We start from the raw sequence: 20176 nt of genomic DNA on the forward strand, positions 1-20176 counted from the left end.
TAGTGATTATATGAATTTCTAGATCAATGAATGAATGAAAAACGGCACCAATGCACTGACCAAAAGTGGATTTATTGCTTTATTCATCCAATGAATGCTTCTTTCGGACACACGACGAATACTGATTTTTTTACGTCTGCTAAAGCTGCCCAAATAAAACAAGCTTGACGATTTTTGGGTCACTACCCAGATAAGACAAAAAAAACTATTTAAGTCACAAGAAAAATATTAAGCACCCTAAAAAATCTACTGCGGTTTCTAAAAATGCTCCACAAAATCATGTTTGCTGACAGTTTTTTGTCTGGACCACTACCTCTATTTTTTTATTGAATACATAAATGTACTACTACGAATACTTATTTGTCCAGTTGTACCGATAATCGTGGCATCGCTAAACTATTTGTGGTATTGTTAAAAGATGTACCGGCTTCCGCTTGGATATGTCTTTCTTTATACCATTTGTCCATCTTTGTCGTAGTTCGTATATAAACTATTGGCTATAGTGAGGTGTCACATAGAGTCGAGTGAATTTGTAAAAAATAGGTGCGAAAAGACTCAACATGAAGTTCTTGAATGTCGTGCCCATTTTATTTTGCGTGGTGAATTGCGCCCCTAAACTAAGAGTAAGTAAAAAACATTTTTATTTACCATTGTTATCTACTGATACTTCTGCATAAAAATCTTTTTGTTCAATGCAATTTTTTATGTTCTACAATATACCTACCTAAGAATTTTTAGAAACAATAAAAAAAGTCAACAAAAATTACTGCATCTAAAGTAAAAATATATTTTTAAGAAATAATTCGGATCCAATATGCCAACGGATTCTAGCGAAATTTAAAATATAGATTACTTAGAAGGTAAAGATTATTATTGCATTACTAATAGAATCCTAGCCCTTAATTGGGCTTTTAAGAATGCTAAATTACTTACTTAAAATTTATATGAAATTGTTATTTACCTAATAAAAAATGTGTACTGTAAACAAAAATCTATCCTTGAAAAAGGTCCCGGTTACAAGAAAAAAAAATTGAGAAAAGTAGCTAAAGGTGCAACAGCATGGGCGACTATACAAGCTGATTCTACAAAATGATACTTAGAGATATTAAGCATTTGTTTTAAAGTTAACTTTGATAAAACTCTTTCAGAAATTAGGTTAAAATTTTTTGCTAATTTAAACGAGTGTTTTAGTTATTTTTTTGTGTAGAGGTCTATTTTTTAGTGCTAAATAATATAATAATAGTTTCACTTAATTTTAAATTGAGAAAATTTGTGGTAAAACGATTTTTTCTACCTTGAAGTAATATTATTAATATTTACTAATTGAATCACTCCGCCTTCTAATTTTTTTTTAATTTCATAAAAATCCATTACCAAAAAACAAAGATATTAGACTCGAAAAACTTATGTGGGACACTCCGTATAAAATTATTTTAAAACTTTGGAACAAATAATATAATCATAGTAACAAATATATTAGTTTTTGTATCATATGATTGTTGCAATTTAAAATTAAAGTCTGTTTTTTATTAAATGGAAATGCCAAGCAGTCTTAAAGTTTGACACCACTAGCAAATTCATTCATGGTAATTTTAATAAAGGAAGTTAACAATTCCAATTTCTGAATTAATTTGAAAACAATATCATTAAACGTCTAAGAAAAAAGCGTCTAAGAAGATTTAGAGACGAAATACAAAAATACGGACAAATTTGGTACCGTTAACAGTTTTTCTAAATTTGGAAATGCAAAGTTCGCAAACAGGAAGTCAGAAAAATAACACCGTTAAAATATGGACGCAATTTGTAATGCAGGTTTGCTAAACATTCTCTAATTTTAAGCAAGAAATTGACGAGAATACAAAATAAACATGAATAAAAAAGAACGCAATTAAATAAGGGTGTCTTGTTGCACTATATTTGAGAAAGGAGTCGAAAAAGTGACATTTTTTAAACTAACGCTAAAGAAAAATTTAGAACATGCATCAACTTCATTTCAATAAATTACACAAAATTTAGTGCCTATCTCTTAATACCTGCAATGTAATCTTTTGTCTGTATACAGGGTGCGCCAAAACTTGCGTCCCAGAGAAAAATGCCATGTAAGGTACGATACCAAAAACATGGTAAAAATATTTAAAAAATTCTATCTACAAAAATTTCGAAGTTATAAGAGTTTTAATTTTACAATTTGACTATTTGTTTATGTTGGAAAAATAATTTTCCAAGGTTGTTTACTACAGGCTATTAGAAGAGGAAACAAAGAAGCTGTATCCTAAATTGTAACCCAGTTTAATGTTATTTGTGGCTTTTATTGTCAAAATTTTTGTACCTTTACTAAATAATTATAAGAAACATATATAAGATCATCAGTACCATTAAATAGACATAAAAAATAAATGTCAAATGTCAAAAAATAAATGTCACAATTTTTTGAGAGATTGAATTTTTTGAACATTTTTTCCACGTTTCTGATATCTTATCTTGCTTGAAATTTTTCTCTGAGGCGCGAGTTCTAACACACCCTGTATAATGTCTGTACTCAGGTATTCGATTATAACGTTTTCAAAAACGGGCACACAAAGTTCATAAAAATCAATATTTAACAACATCTCAACATAAAAGCAACCATAATTTTTTAACAAAATGTCTAAGAACAAAAATAAAAAACAAACAAAATCTGTGGCTATGGAGATAAGCTGCTACTAATTTTTTTACCAAAATTTTGACCTGGTCAGTGGTCAAAATACGTCAACAAATGATAGAAAACGTTATTCTGAGAAAGAAAAGTTCTTTTTTCTATCTTCGCTCGTTAAAGAGTTATGGCTTCGCAAATAGTAACAATGAATTGTGCACAAGTTGGTCGTGATAAATGAAAAGCGATGACATTTATGAAACAATTGCTTATTCGTATCAACATTTAACTGATACTGTCGCTGTAACATAAACATAAACATGAGTTCGAAAATGATTCATTTATGAAATAAAAAACTCTAATTGACAAAGACATAACTACAAAAATTGCAAAAATGTCTTCCATTGCTTCAATTGAATGAGCAATTGCTTCATGAATGTCATCGTTTTTAATTTATCACGACTTGTACAAAATTGTCAGATTAAAACGCCAACGGGAATCAAATGAAGTCAAAAAATGCGAGAATAGCTACTAAGACAACAATATTTTTAAACTATAAAACTTGTGTTGTCTTAAAAAAAATCCAACACTATTGTTGCATAAGAAATTTTACTAAATTCAGAAATTGTTATAAAGAAATGTCTCAAAATAATGTCGAAATTGACAAAGTTCCATAATAAGAGTATTTTATGTACCTACATACCGTGCAATCTAAAAAAAATAAATTAGAGTAGGGGGTGATTAAAGTCCTTCAGATGGCAGTCCTGATTTTTGACATCAAATGTCACCGGAAACTTTGACAAGTTTTGCGTTTTATTGATTTTGAGTGAAATAATGTTCACTTAAGAGCAGAAAATTTTTAATGTTGCAAGTTATTAGAAAAACACTATACAAGACGAAAGCAGTGAATAGTCATTTTCACTTTCAGTTTGTGTAGAAAATTTCCAGCCCAGATTCCCAGCCGATGTGTTGCCAACTGTAGAATATTAATCGCCGCCTACTCTAGTTTTTTGTTGCACGGTACTAAAAATACGTTGTGATTGACGACGTACTTTATAAAAGAGCGCATATAAGACCGTTTTCACACGACGCGATATTGCTACCATATCATATCGTTGCGATATGATATTCATTTTTCACATACAATGATATTTAAATATCATAAAATTTCGCGAAGTTTTCGGTGTTTCCGTAGTCCCGCAGTCTGTTTTAAAGTGCCATGAAAAATAAATGTAAAACTCTACTATTAGCACTGATTTTTCAGCGAAGGAAAAGGGCTAAAGGGAAGTTTTTTAAAAAAATGGCATTTTTGATGAGGTCATCCCTTGTTACAAGCAAGAATTGTTGATGCTTAATTTTGTACCCTTCTTGAAAAACTTCTTAAGCATGAATTTGTGACCCCAGATACGTTTTTTTTTGTTTTTTCACTCTGTCCATGTAATCATCACTGTTTTCTTTTGAATAACTCAATAAGAGTTAAAGTATTAAATAAATATTTCACCACTTTCTTGGTCATATTGGCGTATTATACAGGCAATATTGCTGCAACTGTACTGAACTTAATCGCTACGAATTATAGTAAGTCGTGCGAAGACACGCATAAACTTGCACTGTTTAGTGTAATCGTAACGATAAAAAATCGCGCGTGTTTAATAAAACAAATCACGTGGTCAAACCATATCGCATTAGCGTTACGATAGTTTTATGGTATCACCAGTGATGCCAGATTAGGGAATTTTTCCGTAGTTGTAGGGATTTTTCTAACAAAAAAGGAAAAAGGGATTTTTTTCAATTTTTCTTAATAATCTAGGGATTTTTTACATTTTCAGTGAAAATCTCAATTTTTTTCACACTGCTGGCACAATTTCAAAAATTACAAAAATTTTTAATATGAATATTGTAACTTCGCCAAGTTAGCGCATTTGTATATGAGTTAAGCACATAGTAACGCGGAAACCAAAAATGTATTTTCTGTAGTTGTGTAAAGACAAAAAAAAAAGAACAAGATAACTAAAAGCCGTTTGCGTTTTTCGCGTTGCCAAGTTTAGTAATTATTGCAGTTCATTTAATGTTTTAGACGAATATTTAAAATTAATGAAATCCCATAATTTATAAGTATAAATAAAAATTAAATAGGTATCTAAAACTACACGTTTATTTGAATTTGTTTTCATTGACTTGTATTTTATTTTTTTATTTCTTTAGTAAAATTTATTTTAATTTATTGTTATATTATTTATTGATTTTTTGTTGTTTGGAGTTAAAACATTTTTATGTTGTATTTATATTATATCAACAAAAGGACCAAAAGGACTAAAATGTAAAAATGAAGAAAAATTAATTGATCAAGGTCTCATATTTTGCTAACATGGTAGCAAAACAAGAGAACGTTGTTTTTAGTAAATAAATTTTTCATTGTGCAAAATGACTGAATTGGGTGAAAAGTTTTGCAATATTTTAACAACAGTAGCAGAAGTTAATTCAAATTTTCTACCGTCGAAGACAAGAGAAATGTATGTATAAACTTATGAACAGTTTTGTTCATGGAGAAAATAAAAAAAAGTAGAGAGAAGTGATGAAAACATCCTAATGTCATTAATTACATTAATTTTCAGTACTAATTTTTAACGTATTGTTGTATGCTAAAAGTTTGAAATCTTCAACATTGTGATCATGGTATTCAATGTTAAAAAGTACACTGGCTATTAAAGAAAATGTTGACATTTCTACTTGTTGCTTGAATATTTAAAACGTCAAAATGACGGATATGTGGCCAAAAATCTAAGGTTTTTACGATGGATAACATCAACAGGTTTTTCACTAAGGCCCCGGATGATACCTTCTTGTTCATGAAAGTAGTTATGATTTTTGCTTTACATATGGGCCTGCCGAGCTGATGAATTACGTTTGCTAAAAGTAGAAAAACATTTAATACTTAAAAAAATGGTAATTTTCTATTAATATTCATAATTAAAATGTATAAAGTTTAATGGTTGCTTTATTTAATGGTCGCTAAATATCCAAAATCGTGAAGAAAAGTGTTGCTAACTGAAATCGTAAAGAAATGTGTTGCTAACGATCAAAGTGTCACTTTTCTTTACAATTTTGAATTGAACAATGTACTATATTTCTATCAAATACACGAAAAAAGAATTATTCAAATGATTCAGCCACATAATCCCATTACTCCAAATAACATACCTACCTTCTGTATGTACAAAAAGTACCGGGAAATTTTAAATAAAATACCTAGTACTACGTTATTATTGATCAATTTTTATTTGATCCCTGTAAATCCCTGTAAAGTAAAAAAAGCGACACGCATATGCGAACGTTTAACTCAATCGTCAAAACACTTCTTACAAACAGCGGAAGGTATGGCTTTCAGTTCTTTCTGCGAATTTTGTTTGATGTCTTTTATGGACTCAAAAAGCCTTCCTCGCAAGGCAATTTAAGTTTAAAAAATGGAAAAACGTCACATAGGGCCATGTTAGCTAAATACGGTGCTTGATTAATGACATTTGTGGAGTTTTTATCCAAAAATTTGTGCAGGATTGTGCTGTGTGTGCAGGCGCACTGTCATGGTGCAAATTTCCAGAGTTGTCTTTCCACAAATCTGGCCTTTTCCAGAGAATATTTTTTACACACATTTCACAACGGCTAAATAATACAACCCTTAAACCTAAATGATGATTTGCAGTCATCATTTCTTTGATTTTCTTTACATTTTCCAACGTCTTTACTGTTGACGATCGTCCAGAACGAACAAAGTCAGTAACCTCTTTCCGGCCCAAATGAAATCTTTTGTACACTCATATTCTTGTGTTTTTGACATACATGAGTCCCCAAAGTTTTTTGCAAAATTTTCAAAGATTCACTACACGAATTTATGTTGGCAACACAAAATTTTAAGCAAATTCTCTGATCGGTGGTGAAATTCATGACAAAAATCACAAGTCTGACTTAACCACAAGTTATGGTAAAAACAATTTTAAACAAACCACTTGATCTATAGCGATAAAATTTGGCTTGGTAAGAGAGTATGGTTTGTACATATCAATATACTAGACAAGAATTATTAAGATATCTTCTACATGAACTCTTTAAATCGAGAATTCCCGATACTTTTTTTACAGAGTAGTAGATATTCAAAGTAGTTATAAATGATTTTTATCTAGCCAGCTGTGAATTTTCCATGTAAAATAAAAAATGCCGCTTTACGAAAGGGGTTCCTACTAGTTTTAACTCAAAATTAAAAAATCACCGTTTACTAAGCGTCCACTTGGAAAATAGACTTTAATTATAAACTTGTTTTCTTCCAAAGTATACATTATTATTAATTATTATTGGAAATTAGTTTAAACGATACAAGTTTAAGTAACAACAATTTATTATTAATTAATAAGTGACACTAATGACAGAACTAGAGCTTTCAAAAAAGTAGAGCGGCACAAATAAAGTTACATACAAAAAAATTCCAAAGTTGGCTAGATGAAAATCATTTATAACCACTCTGTACTATTTTATCCGCAAACGTGTTATTCAGATCGAGAGTAAAGAGAACACAAGTAAATGAACAAAATAATCAGAATGCTTGGCAATATGAAAACATAACAAACGTCAAGCGTCAGTTTCGAAATTTCTGTTGAGATTTTCAAAAGTGTACTTAACTGTCAAGAGAAAACTCAACGAAACTTAGAAGAATTTATGTTGCATTCGTGTTTTAGTAAATTAACTTGGTGTGAATATTAGTTCTCTTTATTTTATTTAAAAACGCTTCATAAAATATAACACGCACGTGTGTTATGAGTAAGACTCGAATTATATGCAAAATGCATATTTGTTATTAAGAGGTATATCAACAAAATTTTGTAAGTTTTCTATGCATATCTAATGTTTTTTGATTAAAATAAGCCAATTAAAAAAATGCATATTTTGGCAATTTCGTGCATATTTTAGGAAATAATGCATATTTGTGCATATTTTCTTCAAATCACAAATTTCCGATTAAAAATTTCAGTTCAAGTTAAAAATTGGCCAGTTTAAGAAAAAATGATCCGATTACAAAATATGTTAAAAAGAAAACAATCAGTAATTCGTAAGCCGGATTCAAAGAATTAGTATCCTAAGTGTTTCCTCTTTAAATTCATTTTATACAGGGTGAATATGAAGTTTAGAACCAAACGGTTTTCAGGAAAATAATAATTAATATAAAATAAAGTAATATAATAAATCTGATCGTATTTTCAAAACGAAATTTTGTGTTGCTTTGAGTTAAAAAAATGTTTGGTTCCATACTTTTTATTCACTTGGTATAAAACGAATAAATCCTTCTATGTGGATAAGTAGTTGCCTGCAAATAAATTTTAGCAAAATTGTTTAAAGTGATGTGATCTGAAAAGTACAGATTTCTTAGAAAGGTTTAATTACTAGGTTATTGAAATGGCTTGTCTGAGGCAAAACCAATTTATTTATTCTCTTTCGTTCATCGTGTGCGGTTCAAGATGAAAAAATACAAACTTTAGTGTACTCGAGGATAAAAATTTATTCCAACTTTGATTTTTTATTGTTAAAAGATTTGCATATCGATGCATATTTGGCATATATTCGAGCATATTTCTTAATATTTTGTGCATATTTTTGTGAAAATACGTGCATATATATAAGCATATTTTACGGATTTTTCGTACATATAATCCGAGCCTTAGTTATGAGTTATAATATGCGTATGTGTTTTTGTAACTTTTGACTTTACTCAATTTTTATCAAAAATGGTTGCATATGTATAACTTGCGATTTTAACAAAAACAAAACAAAATTTCATTCTCAATACACGATCACATTTTAATAGCACTTTATAGCAATTTTTATTATTATTTTCTGAAGGCAAATGATTAAAAAAATGCTTCGTTTTATACTTTTTGTTCACCTTGTATCATGATTGTGAATACAGAAACAACTACAATCATAACGCAAACGACCATTCTTCGCGGCTTTTTAAACACAATAATCTCACCAAAACCGCTGAAAATGTTGCATATGACCGTTACCGCGATATGATTAATCTCAAGAATTCTAGTAATCTCAATTTCTGCAGATTATCCCTAGCCAAACACCCCCTCAACTTCTCACTCTACCCAGCAACGCCACAAGCATTCGTCTCGACATTAGCGACTCCTTCAGCTGCGATAACCGTGCTTATGGCTACTATGCGGATGTGGAAAACGATTGTCAAATCTTCCACGTATGTCTCCCTATCACCTACTCTGATGGCCACAACCAGACCTTCAGATGGAGCTTCATTTGTCCGGAAGACACTGTCTTCAACCAGGTATGACGGCTCTTACTTTATTCAAATTAAGCTAAGTGTAACAGAAGCCAGAGTTTGACCGAGGCTGTTGACCCTCTCTTTCAGGAAATCTTCACCTGTACCAGGTCAGACGAGGCGATGGATTGTGCTGATTCGCCACGTTATTACGATTTAAATACGAATTTGGGTAACGAAGAATTGGAAGACAGTCTAGAGGATGTCACGGCAGTACCACAGGAGGTGCCCCAGGTTTTGTCACGGAGGGGACCTTACAAGAACTAGATAGATGGTCGAGGGGTTAAGAGTGTGCTGACCAAGGAAGGGTAGGTGGTGGTTTTTGGGCATTATGGGGCACCCCTGAGTCCCTCGAAGGTCTTGCCGGGTTTTGCAATTTTCGCAATAATGTACGATTTAAAATAAACTATATTACACAATTTACGAGTTTTATTGCTTTGAGGAAGGCGCTACGATCGAAAGTATGATAAATTACACGAACAACAAGTAGGTTGAACAGAGATCGACATGTCCCATGAAATTTTTTCTTATACTAGTAGGATATGTGATAGTAGGTTCGTTCCATAATCTGCATGATCATGCGTCGTTAGTTTAGTTTGTATTTGGCTTTCCGTGGAGAAGGTGTATTCCATTCTTTTTCGAGGATAATTTTAGTGATTTTGCAACAATGGACAGATCTTCAAACTGTGAGAAAAAACCCAATCCGGTCGAAAAAGCCAACATTTTATCAAAACTCACTTACACGTAAGTAAATATGAGTAAAATTTATCACAGCTTCAACTGCTGCTGACTTTTTAATTACACATTTTGATATAAAAAACAAGTTTTCGGTAAATATTATTACGAATAGAACGGCTTCTTTATTGAATGCATGTTTCATTTCATACTTACACGTGTTATTCGGAATAAACTCACACAATAAACTTACAATGTTAACCTTACTCCTGTTAATTAAAATGCATTGAATTAAAATACATTATGTCGATATAAAGAACAACAATTTGATTAAATAAAATTCCTTGAGCAATCTTATTAAGCAACATCTAACATTAATTTCACATGTGTTAAAAATTTAATCTTTTAATAACCCAATTGATAGATTAAAATTCTCCGATTTATTTTTAGCTACATGTTTCCTATCTTTAAACGTGCCTTCAAAAATGGACTTACTGAAAACGATCTATTCCAACCCTTAGACGAGCACAAAGCCAGTATTTTGGGTGACAAACTCGAAAAACTATGGAAAGTAGAATATCGAATACAGAAAAATCAAGGATTGTACAAAGCTTTATACAAACTCTTTGCTTTAAATTTCCTCCTATTGGGACTGATAAGACTAATAAACGAAATCATTTTAGTGTAAATAATAAACCATCAAACGTAAATATTCTTATTTTTTATTATTTCAGGGTGGTCATGCCAATGTCAATAGCGAATTTAGTGATTTATTTTGAAACCAGTCAAACTCAAATTTCCGAAACCGAGGCTTATGTTAACGCAGCTGTTATTGTTTTTTGCCGATTAAGTGACGCTCTTATAACCCATGGAACCATGATGGGGCTAACACATATCGCCATGAAAATGCGAATCGCTTGCAGTTCGCTCATTTATCGCAAAATTTTAAGAATTAATAAGACAGCTCTAGTTGATACAACAATAGGTCAACTGGTCAATTTATTATCAAATGATGTAAGCAAATTTGATCAAAGTTTTGTTTTGGCGAACTTCACCTGGATAGCCCCCATACAAGCTGCAGTTGGGACTTATCTCCTATATCAAGAAATCGGAGTTTCTGCTATTTTTGGCATGGCTTTGTTATTATCATTTATACCAATTCAAGTGTGGTTTGGCAAGAAATGTTCGAGTTTCAGACTAAAAATTGCGTTGACAACTGATAAAAGAGTTCGTTTAATGAATGAAATGATCTCAGGGATACAAGTTATTAAGATGTACTGTTGGGAAAAACCATTCGGACAATTGATTTCACTTGTGAGGAGGTTTATTAAAAATGATACTACCTTTATTTATCTAACGATATTTTTTTCAGATATGAAATAAAAAGAATAAGGAATCGCGGATTTATTCTTGGTTTGATGTACTGCTTTGAGATATTTATAACAAGAGTTTCAATTTTTGTGAGCGTTATTGGATTCATACTTTTGGGGAAATACATCACTGCAAAAACAATGTTTACTGTCACGGCGATTTACGCCGTTTTGCGACCAATTATAACGACGGTATTTTCCCTAGCGGTCAGTTCTATCGCTGAAGTAAACGTCTCAGTGAAAAGAATTCAGAAATTTTTGGCGCTTGATGAACAAGTAGACGATATCAATTTTATGCTTAACAACGGATCTTCCAAAACAATTACAAATAAGCCAAAAGTGTCACTCGAAGACGTGAGTGCAAGATGGTCAAGCGAATCACTCGACCCAACTCTTGAAAATATCACCCTCAACATATCATCAAACCAACTAGTTGCTGTGATAGGTTCAGTCGGTAGTGGCAAATCAAGTCTGCTCAACGTAATACTTAAGGAATTGCCTATTAAAAGTGGTAATGTAACCATCAATGGAGAAATTTCCTACTCTTCACAAGAACCGTGGCTATTTGGTGCTAGTATCCGCCAAAATATTCTTTTTGGTGATATTAATGATGAAAAAAGGTACAAACAAGTAGTAAAACTGTGTGCTTTGGACTCCGACTTTAAACTCTTGCCATACGGTGATAAAACCCTAGTTGGTGAAAAAGGAAAGTCGTTGAGTGGTGGTCAGAAAGCACGAATTAATCTTGCCAGGTGTATTTACAAGAAAGCTGATATTTATCTTCTAGACGATCCATTATCAGCTGTCGATGCCAATGTAGGACGCCACTTATACGAAAAATGCATCAAAGAATTTCTCAAAGACAAATTATGCATACTTGTCACACACCAACTCCAATATTTGAACAATGCAGACAAAATCATTGTTATGAAAGATGGCAAAATTGAAATGCAAGGTAGTTACTTAGAATTGAAAATTAGTGGTTTAGACTTTTCGAAATTGCTATCCCACTTTCACACTGAGGAAGAATTCAAAGAAGACGAAAACGTTCGCTTAGTTGAAAATTCAAATGATGAAAGTTGCGAGGATGATCCACTTCTAGAAAAAGAATTTATGGAAAGTGGAAGTATTAAAACGTCTCTATATCTGTCATACTTCAAGTGTGGCGGAGGATTGTGTAATGCTTTCCTCATGTTTTTGGTTTTTGTTGGTGCTCAAGTTGTTGCAAGTACTTACGATTATTACGTCGCCTATTGGTAATAAAAATATAAACAACAAAATGCAAAACTAAGTAAATCAATTTTTTAGGGTAAATAAAGAACAAGACTTTAAAAATAAAGTACTTAATAATATGACATACGACAATGAAACGTTTCCCAGAGAAACTTTCCTATATACTTACTCAGGAATCACTTTAGCTGTTTTAGTTTTTGGTGTAGCTCATGGACTCTATTTCATGCTATTTTTTGCTATCGCTTCCTCAACTTTACATCGTATCACTTTTACAAATATCATCAAAGCGTCAATGCGATTTTTTAATAATAATCCTTCTGGAAGAATTTTAAACCGATTTTCACGCGATTTGGGCAACATTGACGAATATATCCCAGAAATTATGTACGATGTTGTTGCTGTAAGTATTTGAATCGCTTTTTAAAACTTAGCCTAAAGCTCAGTTTTTTTCTAGGTTGCTTTAGATTTATTTGGTGCTATGATAATATCAGTAATTGTCGATTTATGGCTGTGCTTACCTTCGTTAATTCTCCTACTCATTTTCTATACTTTTAGAAAATTTTACATCAACACGAGTAGAAGTGTCAAAAGGCTTGAAAGCATTAGTATGCCCACTTTTGTCTATTTTCCAAATGTACAACTAACTTATTTCTAGCTAGAAGTTCGATTTATGGCCACATGACTGCCTCTATGTATGGTCTAAGTACAATTCGAGCATTTTCAGCCCAACATATCCTAATAAAGGAATTTGACGACTACCAAGATAAACACAGTGGAGCATTTTTCCTATTTCTTGCATCTAATAGATGTTTTGGATTGTGGCTTGATGTAACTTGTGCTATTTTTATAGCTACAACAGTTTTCAGTCTCTTGTACTTCAATCAAAGTAGTGATCACTTTGTAATCAATATAATCATAATAAGCAATTAATTGTAGATTTGTATGGAGGTGATATTGGACTTGTTATTACTCAATTTGCTGGAATTGCGAGTGGTCTTCAATGGGGGATGCGACAATGGAGCGAATTAGAAAACCAAATGGTTTCAGTCGAACGTTTACTCGAATATACTAAAGTAGAAACGGAACCTGAAAGGAATGAAAGTGTTCAAATGCCAAAAAATTGGCCAGAAAAAGGCCAAATAGAATTTTGTGACGTATCTCTCAAATATAATCCCAGGGAACCGTCTGTCTTGAAAAACCTAAATTTTGTTGTAAATCCCAAAGAGAAAATTGGAATTGTTGGCCGGACTGGTGCTGGAAAATCATCGATAATTACAGCCTTGTTCCAACTGTATCCAGTAGAAGGCAAAATAGTGATTGATGGTGTAGATACGACAAAACTTCCGTTAAAGGAAGTCAGATCTGTGATATCGATAATTCCACAAGAACCTTTCCTGTTCTCTGGACCTTTACGTAAAAATCTGGATCCGTTTGATGAATACAACGACGATGTCCTCTGGAACGCGTTGGAGCAAGTGGAAATGAGAGAAGATGTGTCAGAACTTCCAGATGGTCTTCAATCATATGTCGCAGAAGGTGGATCTAATTTCAGTGTAGGCCAAAGACAGCTGGTGTGTTTAGCTAGGGCTCTCATTAGAAATAATAAAATTTTGGTCATGGATGAAGCCACAGCCAATGTTGACCCATACACTGATGCTCTTATACAGAATACAATAAGAAAAAAATTCGCTGATTGTACAGTTTTGACTATTGCTCATCGTCTGCATACTGTGATGGACTCGGATCGAATCTTAGTGATGAATAGTGGAAGAGTGGAAGAGTTTGACCACCCTTATCAGCTTCTGAATAATCGGGGATTGTTGTTTAATCTTGTCCAAACCACCGGTAAAGTGACTGCTTTAAATTTAGAAAATATTGCTCGAGAGGTAAATATTATCGTTTTTGTATTATTTTTATTAAAACTTGTTGTTATTTCAGAGCCAAGAAAGAAGACAGCTTAAATAATTTACAGCCAAATTGTAATGTTTAAATTATGAGTATTAATTAATAGTGTTGTACATAATGTAAAATAAACATTTGTATATTTTTTTAACTTGTTGGTTTATTGAATTTCTTATAGAGGATGTCCCACGTAAGACTTTTGCATCTAACATCTCTGTTATTCGCCAACGGATCTTTATGAAATTTAAAATGTAGGCAACTTAAAAGGTGGATTTTCAACTAGTATTAGTAAAATTAATTCAAGATAATAGTATATTATACAGGGTTTTTCGTATTTATTGTTACAGATTTAAGCAGGTGATAAAATATTCAATTTTAATATAAAAGTTTCCTATAAACATGTATCGATTTGGATTTGGATTTTTTCCAATATTTTAGAAACTATTGTAGATAAAATAACAAAATTTGGTACAAGTGATAACCTTTATACACTCAAACGAATTCAAAAATTGAATGTCGAAATTTTGACTCAGGAGCGTCCTAAACTGGGGGGGGATTTAGGGTAAAAAGTACCCTAACTATTTTGGCTGTTGGTTTTTACCACTTTCAGCCACAAAATTCTAAATTTCATAAGTTTTCACAAAAAAGAGGTCTCTTGCGTTTTTTCGATTTATGCATTCCATGCATAAAATTGTACTTTTAATCCCGAAACAATCCTAGAATTTGTCGTATCGACCTTGAGATTCAAATCGATTTTTATACCGATTCTAAAGTGTTTCTATGGCAGTATTGAATCTCAATACCGTTTTCAATTCGAATTCAATTCCTCAAGGAAACGTAGTAACTAAGTTCAGATTGGTTCTTCCATAGGGTCATGCAGTTTTCACTTGTAATACCCCAAGTGTGTCGATTGTTTCCGGAAATTTTTTCGAGTGATTGTCAAAAACGTCATGAATTAATTCGAGCGGAACGCAAGAACTATTTAAAGTCATTGACATCCTGCTAATGGACTGCGCTTGGCCGTATAAAGGCTGTTGTCAACATGGTCATGCAACAAACAATTCGCAATAGTGGCAGAATGCATTGGAACTTGTATGAATACAAGTATTTTAAATACTTTTTTATTATACCTGCATCATAATCCTAAATTAAAACACGCTGCAGAGTGCGTAATTTGGCCTTTACAGCACGCTGAATTTTAGGTAACAAGAAATAGTGAAATGTCTGGACCAATTACAACGTGAAAAAATGTGCTTAACAACGTCGTCTCTACGAAAACGATTCACAAACAACCTTTGATAATCTTATTGTGTAAATTCACATTTTTTCAATGCTCATAAAAGATCGTAAATGGGCAGGTATACTAAAAAATAGCGTATAACACTCGTTTATAAGCGCCTTTAAAACACTTTACGACGTTAAAAGCACTCCGCTGACGCGTCGTGCTCTTAAACCCGTCGTGCGTGTTTTAAAGGCTTGTTTATAAATTAGTATTATAATATACTAGTATTTTACACTTGGCCGTGCGTAAATTGACAGTTTTAACGCCCGGCCAAAATTATTTTTATACAGGGTGCGGCAGAACTCGCGCCCCAGAGAAAATTTTCAAGTAAGGAGAGATACCAGGAACATGAAAAAAATATAGAAAAAATTCTATCTGTCAAAAAATTTTGACATTTATTTTTTGACATTTGACATTTTTTTATATCTATTTAATGATGCTAATGATCTTGTATATGTTTTTTTACAATGATTTAGTAAAAGGACAAAAATTTTGCCAATAAAAGCCACAAATAACATTAAACAGAGTAATTACACAGATTTAGGATACAGCTTACTTGTTTCCTCGTCTAATAGCCTGTAGCAAAAAAACATGAAAAATAATTTTTCCAACAGAAATAAAAAGAGTCATAGTGCAAACTTTAAACCCTCATAACTTCGAAATTTTTAGAGATAAAATTTTGTTAACATTTTTTTCATGTTCCTGGTGTTTTACCTTATATGGCATTTTTCTCTGGGGCGCGAGTTCTGGCGCAGCCAGTATAGGTACATTTATAAAAAAAAACATTTGTAAGATGATAACATTTTTAATAAAACGCTCGATACACAAAATCTTGTAAAAGACTTAACTCCTTTTTCTTTACACCACCTGATAAACACATTATACTGGGCTTAAAGTTTTAAATAAATGTTAATATCTGATTCAAATTAACTTTGATTCCTCGTAACATTGGGTCCCTAATTTAAATCCGACCTCAGTGTAATAAAGTACCGAAAAAAAGGCTCTAACAAACTGGGTCGTAACAATACCTTGCTCGCGATTTTTCAGGCAATAGTGCTGTGAAATAACAAGAAAATTTTAGGCTTACAGAGACTCCAAAAAAAAATATTCTTTATGGTAAATAAAGTCCATTAATGCTGAGAGATATTACTGCACAAATTTATCTATTTAGTATTCAAAAATAAACACTTTTTTCGGCAAGATTCTGTTCAGCTCCATCTCATGTTGAAAATAGTAAACGCAAAGACCCGTCATGTATTGACAAACCGAAATTTAAATTAATTCAAAAACGGTCTGGGGTAAAAACTTTTATACATTACAGGGTGCGCCAGAACTCGCGCCCCAGAGAAAAAATTCAACTAAGATAAAATACCAGGAACATGGAAAAAATGTTAAAAAAATTCTATCTGTCAAAAAAATTTGACATTTATTTTTTGACATTTGACATTTTCTTATGTCTATTTAATGGTACGGATGATCCTGTATATGTTTTTTACAATTATTTAATAAAGGTACAAAAATTTTGCCAATAAAAGCCACAAATAACATTAAACAGAGTAATTAAACAGATTTTTTGAGAATTCCTAAAATATTAGCTTACCGGTATTTTTTTTATTTTAATAAATTTTCGGTATTAAGGCCAAAATAGTTATTTACATTACACAGGGTTATTCATAAATATGAAGCAATATTTGAACCTTAAAAATGTCCTATAAAATGATGTTAATTTAAATTATAACTCGTGTCCGATCTCTACTGATAAGAATTTTACAGCCCTCGGAATGTGGGTATGGAATTTTATTTATTTTTTTTTTTGTAATAACTTTGAAACCATTTGACCAAATATTATAAAGTTACGTTTGGAGTCTGAGGTAAACTCTTTTATTAAATATTTCGATTAATCGTCTAATAATCGTTCAATCTCAAGTCATTGTTGCCGTGAATATCATTCATTCAAAATTCATACTTTTTGCTTTCAGTGTTGTGTAGTTCTCACTTTAAATTAAAATATCTTTAAAACGGTCCATTTTAGAGATATTAAAGGTTATGCGTTTTTCATTCAAAATTGATTACTCTATTGTTTTGACAAAAAAAAATTAATGTTAAGAGGCCAAAAAAATGAGAAAACACCTGTAATTGCTGGAACCGGAAATTGAGTAAATGTCTGCAATTTTCCTAATTACTAGTTTAGAAGGTATGTTCCCGCAAGTAACCATTCCAAATTTTATAATATTTGGTCAAATAGTTCCAAAGTTATTACAAAAAAATCAAATTTCCATACCCACATTCCGAGGGCTGTAAAATTCTTATCAGTAGAGATAGGACACGAGTTATTATTTAAATTAACATCATTTTATAGGACATTTTTAAGGTTCAAATATTGCTTCATATTTATGAATAACCCTGTATAATGTAAATAACTATTTTGGCCTTAATACCGAAAATTTATTAAAATAAAAAAAATACCGGTAAGCTAATATTTTAGGAATTCTCAAAAAACCGTTAAATGAATTGCGGGAATTACTAGGGGAACGGCCTATGCTTACGCAAGGAGCATAAAAAATAAATTAAATAAAAAAATACAAACAATAAGTGGATTTGTTTTGTATTCGCTATTATTTTTATATCCGTTTAAATTGTCATAATTTACAACTTCTCCGTTTTTTTCTCCATTTTTTAAATATTTTTTTACGGTTGGCGATAAAATTTTGTATGCAACACGACTTGGCACTTAAATAACTATTAATTCACTTCACAAATTTTATTTAACACTATTTTTACACTTTGAATAATATAACTTTTTTACAATAATTCAGAACAAGAATTAAACAATATTCAGGCTAACAACTATTTCCAGAATAACAACGATTTCAGACTAATAAGGAATTATTCCAAACTTATATTTTTTAGAATAACAAAGTCTGCAAGGGTTTCAAATATTTTGTTGATTGTTCACTAGTGGAAACGCGGTGACTATAGCCTCGCAAATCAGATAACATATCCCTTTTTTTTGAAAAGCGTGTAATTGAAATACATTAAGGCTCCAGACCCCCTGAAAGCTGGCGTATACCTATTACATGTAAATTTATTTCATTGTTTTTAGCCGCAAATTTAGACTTGAAGAGTTTCTTGATGTTTGTAGTGTTTCTTTAAAGGTAAATGGAGACAAGGGAAATATTCCCGCTTTAAATAAGTTAATAGATATTTTTTTATTGAATAAAATGTGAAAATTTTAATTATTAAGATTTTTTAATAACGGTATACCGTATTGAATTAAAAAAAAACATTTTATAGGTAATTTAAAAATACAGTGCCCTGATATAATGCGAATTTGATAACTGTTCTTGATTCTTTGATATAAAGCAAAAATTAAATTGAAAGTAGGCAACCAATAATACACAATCATTTCATAAGCTCCGGTACCTGCTGTAAGATATACAACCGCACCCCAGGGTGTAACCCACAACATGATCGTTTTATTGCGTTTGTTCAAAGCAAAAAAAAGGTGCAATATGCATCTGCACCATCTGCAAAATAATTGGTCATTTAATTTCAACAATAGTATTTGAACCGACTAATCCATTTGGTGTTGCACCTAAAAATGTTTTTTCTTCATCAACAAAAAAGCCGCATGAGTCCACCTTGAAACCTGTTATTTGCTTAAACTTTTCCTTTGCTTTTTCTTCATTATCAATACCCCATTGTAGAGGTTCAGGCAATTTTTGAAATTTAGACACACCTACACTATATAAGATATTTTTTACAGTATTTGCTGTATTGGTTTTACATTTCATATTTATAATTCTTCCAAAATTACTAGCTGTTAATCTGTTATTTCTTTCTTTATCCCACTGCTCATTATTACGTTGACCAATTGTTTCAATAGGGATTTTTAAAATATTGCAAGCAGCCAAATCATTCAAAAACTCACTTTTTATTTTTTCATGTTTCCATTGGCATATCTATTATGTCATCAGTCGCACCATAATCGGAATCTGCATACGAATTTTTCTGAATACGAATCTGAATTTCTGAATACGAATTTTTCTTTTATTTAATTTCGCAGCTTGGGTTTCTGTGAAATTATTATCGACATCGTACAAAAGACTTGAAGATAAATTTGCACCTCTTTTTAATGCTTACATGAACAACTCAAACAAAGAACTATTTAATAAATCAGAATATACAACTGCATTTGTTATTTGACAAACTGTTTTACAGAAATACGAAGCGCAATTTGAATGATCACCAAAAATATGTGCGAGTCCATTTAAAATATCAGTTTTATGTTTTTTGATGAATTGTACAGCTTTTGTTTTTTCTGTATTTTATAGCTGAAACAATTGCTGTTCTAAATTTCAAGTAATTGTTGCGCAAGAATGTTTTTATATTTATGTCGGATCGGGGAGTTTTAGCGATTTCTTTAATTTTGGTACAAAAAATTCGTAGTATGTGATATCGGCATTCAATTTTTTGAATGAAATAATTAGGTCCTTAGGGTCTCGCATTACGAATTTTTTTGTAGACATGCATTTTGCATTTCCAGTTGTGGAATGTTTAAAGCTGCGCAAAATTCTGGTAGTTGAGAATAACCAGCACCTATTGCTACTGTGCCACAAACAACTGCTTCATTTACTTCATTTGTGTGATTTTCTTTTTCGGTACTAAAAGTTCCTATTGCCCCACACATACTACATTTGTATTTAAAAACACTTTTAAACCACAAATGTGTTTCTAGAATGATGTTAATGTTCAAA

At 31.6% G+C, this 20176-nt stretch overlaps 2 protein-coding genes across 2 annotated transcripts; both read left to right on the forward strand.

Annotated features, from left to right (window-relative positions):
- The first annotated feature begins 56 nt into the window (after positions 1–56).
- On the forward strand, positions 57–9376 carry LOC123012243 (U-scoloptoxin(01)-Cw1a-like). The gene is made up of 3 exons (XM_044410135.1): positions 57–623; positions 8730–8963; positions 9048–9376. Exons 1-3 carry the CDS (start codon positions 561–563, stop codon positions 9222–9224), a joined length of 474 nt encoding a protein of 157 aa, XP_044266070.1. The 5' UTR covers positions 57–560; the 3' UTR covers positions 9225–9376.
- Positions 9377–9500: 124 nt separating this feature from the next.
- Positions 9501–14288, forward strand: LOC123012236 (probable multidrug resistance-associated protein lethal(2)03659). The gene is made up of 9 exons (XM_044410124.1): positions 9501–9701; positions 10083–10316; positions 10367–10954; positions 11005–12258; positions 12311–12635; positions 12690–12840; positions 12891–13121; positions 13172–14121; positions 14174–14288. The coding sequence occupies exons 1-9, from the start codon at positions 9625–9627 to the stop codon at positions 14198–14200; spliced, it is 3837 nt and encodes a 1278-aa protein (XP_044266059.1). The 5' UTR covers positions 9501–9624; the 3' UTR covers positions 14201–14288.
- The last annotated feature ends 5888 nt before the right edge of the window (positions 14289–20176 follow it).

The sequence above is a fragment of the Tribolium madens genome, unplaced genomic scaffold (assembly GCF_015345945.1).
Source record: "Tribolium madens isolate multiple individuals breed KSU strain unplaced genomic scaffold, Tmad_KSU_1.1 Scaffold_91;HRSCAF=231;Tcas5.2_LG7, whole genome shotgun sequence".
Lineage (NCBI taxonomy): Eukaryota > Metazoa > Arthropoda > Insecta > Coleoptera > Tenebrionidae > Tribolium > Tribolium madens.